The 9511-nt window shown below is 41.8% G+C and overlaps 1 protein-coding gene across 1 annotated transcript in view; it reads left to right on the forward strand.

Annotated features, from left to right (window-relative positions):
* Positions 1-7986, forward strand: part of PPM1L (protein phosphatase, Mg2+/Mn2+ dependent 1L) — a 193451-nt gene extending 185465 nt beyond the window's left edge. Inside the window, exon 4 of the mRNA XM_044434568.1 lies at positions 896-7986. Within this exon, the coding sequence (XP_044290503.1) occupies positions 896-1242 (347 nt within the window). The 3' untranslated portion in view covers positions 1243-7986. The remainder of the gene's footprint in view (positions 1-895) is intronic.
* The last annotated feature ends 1525 nt before the right edge of the window (positions 7987-9511 follow it).

The following is a 9511-nucleotide window of genomic DNA, read 5'->3' on the forward strand; positions in this document are numbered from 1 at the left end:
ATCTTATGCTTCTAAGTCCCACAATGTAAATGTGCATGAGATTGGCATGTTGGGAAGGAGCAAGATATTACCCATGAAGAAATATTACCAAAATGTTTTCCCGTGTCTCATGCCTACTCCAACATACTTCCTGTAATGGATATATTTTTAATTTATTTAATGCATTTCTCTGTGCATGTTTAGACAAAGAAAGACAACTCCCAGCATGCCCTAGGCAGACTGACCACCTGCTGTACACTTGGAGTTCTAAGCCATTTTTCTGTCTGCATATGCATAACTTGCATCGTTACTCACCTTTCAAGATGGCACCCTTCCCAAATGTTCAGCATGGGAATAGTTCTCCATGTTACGTTAGTTGCTGGAATGCCAGCAGCAACCAGGGAAGTTGAGCAAGGAAGGGCACACACAGTGTGATGACATTGTGAGCTAAATAAAGATCCCTTTGCATTGTAGAGGAAGATGGGAAGAATTTGTTTTGGCGACTTAATTTTTGGTAAGATTCCCCTGTTGCAAGTAAGGTTTATATCTGACCCTAAAATATGGTACTCAGTAAATCTGTACTTCTCACTGAAGGATTTCATTAAACTGGAGTGTCATTACAGGTATAATGGGATAGTTTTCCAAACAAGAAAGTTGGTTCTCAGTTTCTCTTTTTCCAAATAGTTTCCCAGTGGAGTCTTTCTCTGTGTCTTGGAACAGATGCACTGCTGCATTATGGGAAAGGATTTTTGTAAGGAAAGGAGATGCAGAAATGTGAGGAGACATGGAGTCTGGAAGAAAGATTGTAATAAGCAAAGCAAAATAATTACTTTAACTAGTTTTGCAGCCCAAAGGCTTGGAATGTCATACAGAAGCAATTTAATACAACATGTGCATGTTTTTTTCTTCCTTCCAGGTGGCTTCATCAGTTTTAATGGTTCCTGGCGAGTTCAGGGGATCCTGGCCATGTCCCGCTCCCTTGGAGATTATCCACTGAAAAATCTGAACGTTGTTATCCCTGACCCAGATATCCTGACCTTTGACCTGGACAAGCTCCAGCCAGAGTTCATGATCTTAGCATCAGATGGACTCTGGGATGCCTTTAGCAATGAGGAGGCGGTCCGGTTCATCAAAGAACGCTTGGATGAACCACATTTTGGAGCCAAGAGTATAGTCCTGCAGTCATTCTACAGAGGATGCCCTGACAACATAACAGTCATGGTGGTGAAGTTCAAGTGCAGCAGTAAAACAGAAGACCAGTGAAATTTCTAACGGCCCTCTGTCTCTCTGGGCGAACTTCTTCATCAGACCTTTACACGTCAACACAGTAGACAGCTGTAGCGAGTGCATTAGTATTATGACTGTACATCCAAAAAAGGAATGAGGAAAATCACACTTTGATAGACAGAGCTACACAGAACACAGAATACCATTGGTGTTTTTTTTAAACAGAGAATCTAACACTTCCTTTCTTTTCTCCGACTCTTTAATGGTTTAAGCTTAGAAAATGTGTCCATTTTAAAGCCTAATGACTTCTGCTTCGGCTATTTCAAATAGCTGCAATCTCTTAGTCTTCACATATGAGCCAAACAGGGTTGTCACTAGCCAGCCATTGATGGAAATGACATGGGCTTTTCACTGATGTAACTATCTCCAGTCTGATGCACATTCTCTGCAACGCTACTGCTCTCTTTTTTTCCTAAACTGCAAAGGTAGGAAGGCAGATAGCAAACATATTTCTAATTCTTGAACTGGCTTTTCATAGAAGAAGGCAAAAGATATGTGGATTGGTCCACAACAGGCAATCCTCTCTTCGTCCATAGGCAACCATCTTTCCTGCCACGTAATTAGGGTCAAGCCATTGAGCTTTTCCATAGGTGTGTGCTTATGCTGTCTGTGTGCATGCATTTAATGATGCTTTGCCTATTTTATCCAACCAGCAGATAGCTTTTGGTGTCCATGCTCATTGGAATGTTGCACATTCATTACCTCTTGCTTCTAGATGTGCTGAATGTCATGAATGCACCACGGCTGTGCACATTATATATGTCAGAGACTGTTGTTGGGTCTGGGGTGGAAACTTACTGGGAAGTCAACAGAAGATTCCTGCAGAAGACTTCAGAACCATTTTTCCATTATCAGCACATTTTCAAATATGAGGTAGGTTAGTACCTACCTATGTAGGAGGTACTTACCAACATAATTCTAATGGGCATGGTATTTCATGGTGTAAATAGTAAGATGTCAGCCTTGGGGGAGGGGAAGTGTTGACTGCATATAGCTGTAATTTGGAGCCTATGAATATTGTATGCTTTGTGGTAGAAAATGGGCTTTTCCCATTGCAGTATTGATGGATAATTTAGGTGTGGCCTGGCTGCTTTATCTCCCACAGTGTTCATCATTGAAGAGTTTCATGGTCAAAGAAACAAGCAGGTGTTCTAGTTTAGCATAAAGCCTGGAGTGGGGGCAGTTTCAGTTGTTACCTTTTATGACATAGCACCATTAGACATGCTGGTTTGTGGACAGTGTCTCCCTTCAACAAGGATTTGACCCTAGGTGTCCATTGTACCACTTTAAGCGCAGCTGGACAGTAATGAAATCTTGCTTGTAGACAGAGCGATATCATGACCAGTGCCTGTGATGTCCGTGTACAGAGCCAAATGTATATTTCTGAGAGCAGAAGTATGATGGGTGGGTGTTACCAATGTTCATCTGAATGGTGTTGCCATCTAAACTAAGAGAAAAAGAAATATATGGGATGATGGATACTGAGTATAGCTTGTGGGCAGGTTGGCATGTCGAGCCAACCCATCCCAGCAATACATTACAGTGGGTTGGTTCTTGCAAGAACATCCCATGGAGTGCCCAAAAGATGAGTACGTTCACCCCACTCCTTTCTCTTTAGTCTGCCAGCCAGAATGCCAGAGGACTTTGCATCTCAAGCTGCCATCCCTGCTGCAAGCAGGAGCTATTTTAGCTCATTGCAGATTCCCCCCTCCCTGTTGCCTTTTAACTTTTATTTTCAGATTGCTTTTTGTAATCTCTGTTTTGCAACTCCTCTGAAATGCCTGAGAAGCACATTAGAGGGTTGTCTGTAGCTTGTCACCTTTTTATTATCTGTTTTGTGTCCCAAATATGCACTAATAGTGTAGGCAACCTTTTTATTTTAGCCAGAGTTGCACAATTCCTGCAATGGAGGTGTGCATATTTCAATGAGTGTGAAAATGGGAAACTTTTCTTGGGCTTTGTCCTGGGAAGGGAATGGTATCAAAATGGAGAAGACACCCGCCATGCACATTGACCGAGGGAGGTTCTTTTGGCACTTTGCCTTAATTGACAGCTCAGCATTTGACAGCTTCCAAAAGAAAGAAAAAACATGGATGATGTTTGCTTGTGAAAGGGATGGAGTGATTAATCCTTCTTAGCACTGAAATCATCAACACTTTTATGTTCCTAGTCCTAGATACTAAGGTCCTAGCGCTCCACATTTCCACTAGTTCCTAAGATTCTAGGCGCTCAGGAAAATGGAAAAGTGCAGCTCATCCCCACTTACTTGAGTATAGCAGTTTGATAGCTGTCAAAATTCTGGTTGCTTTCAAAAGGGTTTGTTTTTGTTTTTTTTACAGGGGACTCACAGTCTTTCCCCACAGGGACATATGCAAGTATGCATATGTTCTTATCCAAAAAACACTAGGAATCCTTTTAAAAGGCCATCAGATATGGGTTTCAAGACACTGGACTCAGTTCTAATTGAGGGGTGGGATAAGTATCCTTTCCTATTCTTTTCTTTCTCTCTAGCTATAGATAGGATTCCCTGAACAAGAAATTGGGGTCCCTCGGGGACAACAATGAAGGTATTCTGTAGTGTTCCTGAAACAGATGCATGGTTGGAAAATGCCACAGGATCAGATTAAGAGATCAGACTACAGTCTTTCTTACCCTTGGGCAGAATGACATAGTTGCCTAAAGCAAAGCATGCAGGTGAGGTGGGCAGACAGGGAGGTGGTTGGGTGTTGGAGGAGAAAGCTTTGTGTGCCCCTTGGCCTGCCCTCACCCTAAGTGGTGCCATTAGTTGCAGTGGATGTTGCTGTGCCATTACCAGTGTTGGAGTAACATTCAACTATTTGGTTGGCTGCTGTACATAAGATGAAGATGGCTGCCATCTTGTCCTTCAGTTCAGGCAGCAAATTGTCTTGGGCTGGCCCTCTGCCCAGACATTTGTTAGGTACCTTTGCAGCCTCCTGTTCTCCTGTCATTCCCCTTCATTCTCAACCTTTACTCAGGGCGCAATCCAATACATCCCACCCTCAATGATGGGATGCCTCTGAACTCAGAGGCTTATATGCACCCAGTGCATGGAGTACAATGGAGGTGATCTTCACTGTCACCTTGCCTCATGCCCTGCATCTAGTTGACCATCTAGAGGAAGCAACGTGGCAGCTGAGGAGGAGGAGGCTGGGGCACTGCCTGGATAAGATATAAACTATCCAACCTCCACCTACATGCCCCTTTCTCTTCTATCCAAGACCAGGTTGCAGCCTTAAAGACACGGCAGGGACAGTTCTTCCCACATGGCTGTGAATGAGCTCCTACAGGGGCTTCTCCTTCAGTTCTATCACACAGGTTGCAGGGCCTCCAAGCTGGGACTCAAGATAATTCCATGGCCCCGAGACTATGTCAGGAATCCATGGGATCTCATCCTCAATTATACCATGTACACTCACAAAAAAATTAACCTGCAAGTTCTAGTTTCAAACCATCTAGATGAGTAAATACTACCCCCAAAAGACCTTTCCCTAACCTTATTTTGCTGCCTGCACATCTTGATATGAAGCTTCTTTCATGAAAAGATGTAATAAAGAGATCCAATACTTTTGGAAAAGAAAAATACAGAGTTACACAATGCAAATGCTAAATCAAATATTGAAATCGCTTCATTTTTCAATGTATTTTGATTTCTAAAACTCTGTGGTAGTTAAAGGTCTTTTCAATATACTGGGTTTTATCCAAATTTAGACATGCAAAGAGTACATCCACTGAAATTAATGGGACTTAATTTAGCCATGACTAATTGATTTTATTGGGTCTACTCTCAATAAGACTAAATTTGGATCCAGCCCACGCATATAAAAGTTGTTACACATGAGGCCTTGTTGTACAGTGTTAGCATGACAAAAGTGAGATTTCTTCCTTCTCACATTCAGAACAACAGACGGTTGTTTGGCAAAAGCCCTTTATTATCCAATGTACATCCAGCCAACTATAACCCTCAGTTTCTGAGTGTGCAGAGTAGTTCATTGAAAACTAGGAACGCCTTCTGAGAACCCTTCTCCTGAGTAACCATAGACCTCTGGGAGTGCCCCTCTGGAACGCAGCAGGCCTCCCATTGTCTGCAGCCCCACTAGTTGGCTAGTCCTCCTCTCCCAGTGCCATGTCATGGAGTCAAAGGTCATGCCAGGTTGCTCTGACGCCTGTTCCACGCCCCCTCTTGGCACATGCAGACTCTGACTATTCCCAGGGTCCACCTGAGTACCTGGGGATGGCAGCCTTGAGAGTTGTTATTCCACCTTTGCTGTCTCTGCATCTGGGACTCTCATTTCCCAGGCTGTCTCCTCCCCAACCAAAGACTCCTCGTCACCCTGGCCCTGAAATATGCACCGAAACCAACTCCCTCTTTCATTGCCAACATAGTAGATGTGTTCCAAAACCCTTGCTTTGCAACCTTGGGCCATCAGTATTGTCTTAAAATTTCCTATTACCTATCTTCATGTCACATCAGATATTTTGTAAGATTTAGGCAAGAATATAGTGCTAGAAAAGATGCTAGGAGCCAGTGCTGGTTGCACACTTAGGGGATCATGGGACAAGATGCCCTTCCCTCTCCTTGCTGAGCCGCAATCACCCCATCCACGGGTATGCCTCCTCCTTCTGGAGCCAATCAGCATTACTGTCCCCGAACAGAAAACAAGGCAAACGGAGGTTTCTCCTCCTCTTCCTCCTCAGGTTTGTTATTGGTGCTGTCCTTGGTGAAGGCAGGTGAGCAAGCAGCAAAAGTAAGTTGTGGGCAAGGCCCAGGAGGTCAGCAGCAGAACAGCTGCTGAGAGGACATTAGCAGTGCCTGTGATGCTGACCCAACACCCTCTCTTTTCAGAGTACCTACAGTGTAGTGCCCCACTGGCGATCGATGCTTCAGATCAAACTGCACCCTTGGCCCCTGCGCTAGCCAATCCAGATTGCCTTGGAGAATTCGCTGTGGTGGCACAGCAGCCGTCAAAGCCAAACAACAGTGATAAATTTAACCTCCAGGGGTCAAGGCAGTTGGAATAACCTGCTGCACTTCCTGGCTCAGCACTCCTTCCGCTGCTGGGAGGATCAGCTTTCAGCCTTATTGGGGATTGTTGTGAAGGCAAACCTCCTTTCACTGGGCATAGTTATTTGGGCGTAAGTAAAACACAGAGAGCAAACTTGGGTGGCAACTTATCGTGAAAAATAATTGGAATCAGCAGCTGCTGGGGTAAGGTAGGTAGACAAGGTCTAAAACTCTCCGTTTGATTCATAGTGACACTCCTGGGGAACTCCCACTGACCTCTTTCTGCATATACTTTTTAACTACTGTTATTTATCATCTGCTGCAGGAAGCAGGCATTGTCACTAGCCATTGCAATGGCAAGTAGAGAACAGTATTTCTTGTTAGAGTAAATAAAAGATATAAATTGTCAGTTGTGACACAGGTCAATGAAAGCTTGGTCTCATGTTTCCACAGGCGTACAATCAAAACTACAAGTGCTATTTGGTTACAGCAAAACTCTGCAAGCTATTTTTGTGAAGCCTGGGGGACAATCTGCATTCTGAACAAGAAATAAGATGCTTTTGCCAACTATTGATAGGCAAATAAATGAGGAGGAATCATCCATAAAGTATGTTACTTTTTCAAGGGCCTTTTCATCTCTCTTTGCTGCCCTGTGCCTATTTCTCAAGAATAGCCAATATTACTTTTGTCAGTAATATCTGATAATGCCTCTTATCAAGAGACATTGAAATCTTTTTTAGGCTGCTATAATACTGGTTTTCAACTGGTTGACTGCAGTTCTATGTAAGTTGGATCAGGACAGGTATACCAAATGAATTGCTGCAATGCTATGGAAACCTGGATGGAAGACCACTGAAAGTCTCATGCAGAAATGTAATAAAAGAAATACATTAAATATTGGAAAAGGAAAAAGAGTCTAATTCAAAATACAGACAGTAAACGTGAAAATAATTTAGGCATAAGCTAAAGTTCTAGAAGTATTTGCACGTTACAATTCAAGATAGATTCTGAATTTAGAAACATTGGAAGTCCAATAAATACAAGGGAATCTTCTTTAAAATAAATTCAGAAGAGATGTAGGCTGCAATTCTGTACCCATTTACTTGACAACTTAGCACTGAACTCAGCTGGGCATACTTTGAATTAGTCGTGTACAGGACTATACTATGAGCTCACTGATGGAAGCTTTAGGAACCCACCATAAAATATTAAAGAAAGGAATGAGCTGTATTTATTTCCCATCTCCATCCTGTTTATTAACTGTAAGGCATTTAGGGTACAGGTTTAGACCAAACAAAAAAAGCATAGTTGAGGGCATGCTGAGAGTTGCTGGCCTTTCTATCCAAACCCATATAGAATTGTGCCTTTGCTTTTTTTTTTAATCCTAGAAGGTATTTTGTTGCAGCCTGGGGCTACATGAGCAAATGGCAAGAGAGCCCTGACATTAGTGTGACAGATAATCAAGATGTCACATGCAAGAGGAACCTGTGTACCTTAATTTGCATTCTGTTGAAAATGATTTTTAATTTATTGTCAAGAAGCAAGAGGCTAAAAACAATTACACAATACAGGTTATATTCACTCAAGTGTTTAGAAAGGGCACATTTACCCAGTCACCTAGACATAAAGAAATAACACTGCACACTATACAAGATTTCATTAGGAATTAATAGTTTCATGTACATATTTATAGACATTTACAGAAAGCATTCTTATGTAAGGAAATAAAAACATAACAATAAACTATAGAATGTCTCAATGGAAGAGCAGAAATCACTTGACTTGAACTATATAGTATTCCTATAAAACGTGACTTGCATAATAATTTTGGGGGCATAAGATATCATCGCCTTTTATATACAAAGGAACTTTTCAAAACTGTTCATTTTCAGTTGTTCATGTACTTGGATTTAGGACATTCAAAGGAATATGTTGTCAACCAATAAACAACTTTATTCTGATGCCTGGGTTCAGAAATGTCTTGGGCTAGTGAAAAGGTACTTGTTTAAGACAGCCTCTCCGAATTCCTCCAACTTCCTCTTCCCGCTGTTACTCCCATGACCCTATTCCATACTATTCCTAAGCAGTTAGGTTAATGGTAGTAACACTGCTAGCAGGATACACAGGGTATGCATTTGGACTGCAATCTATAAAAACAAGAGAGCGATTCACTCCTGGTGAGATAGGCAAAATAAAAAGATCCCCTTGATTTTAAAGGGAATGCTAAGCATGATGAGTAATCTTTTCTATTGAAATCAATGGGATGTCAAAGTGAACAGCTTTGGCTGGAATTCACTTGTATGTGTAAAACAGTGGTTGCAAGCTGCATACAACTGATTTCTTACAAACACCTGTCCTTGAAAGCATGTGCAGCTAAGTCAGTACCAAAGGGTATATATTGTGGGATGGAAGTAAAGTGATTGTCGGGATTAAAGGCACAAGTTTCGAATTTTCCTTGAATGTGGCTTGTTTTTCCCAGGTTAAATGTATTTTTTTCTGCTTACTCTGTGTATACACTAGGCAGACCTGGATATACTCACTGATACCACAGGGATGTGTAGCCAACTGTGTCAAACTACTTCATTTTCTCAACATTGCACCTCTGTAACAAAACTCACACCTCTGGGGCCTACTCTGAAAAGAGCTAACCACTATCTTGTGGTTCTGTGGCATTTTTATGACTCGTCAAGCTTTTCATGATACTCCTTTGCTGTGGGGATATTAGTGGACCGGCAGGATTGACTGGTTATTTCCAAACAGGTGCATTCATTTTCAAAAGTTTTGAGAAGAAATCTTGAAAATGATGCTTTTTATCAAGAACAAAGTGGCCTGTAATTTCTTAAGCCTGTCTTAGTGTACTAGGGATAACTATTAATGTGATGCTGTAATTCCTGTAGTATTGTTGGTCCATTTGAAGCAAGCATAGGAAATCTATTCATTCAATTGTAGTTAAGATACCAACCTATTCATACAATGTAGTTAAGATCACCCAGAGGTCATCCCAGGAACCAAATGTTCCAAACGTTCAAGCCCAGGGACCGAAAGAGAGTGCTATGGAAATGGTAGTCTGCTTTGTGGAGATAGAAAGCTGTCTTGAGCTCTAGGATAAGTAATAATCAAGAAATGTAGCAAGACAAGCATAGTTTAGTTGATCGAATGAATAATCTAACAAAAAAAACCCTTATCATTGATTAAAAGGGAATCTGATAGAGCGGTAGATTT

This window comes from Varanus komodoensis, unplaced genomic scaffold (assembly GCF_004798865.1).
Source record: "Varanus komodoensis strain SLA01 unplaced genomic scaffold, ASM479886v1 scaffold28, whole genome shotgun sequence".
NCBI classification, from domain to species: Eukaryota; Metazoa; Chordata; class Lepidosauria; order Squamata; family Varanidae; genus Varanus; species Varanus komodoensis.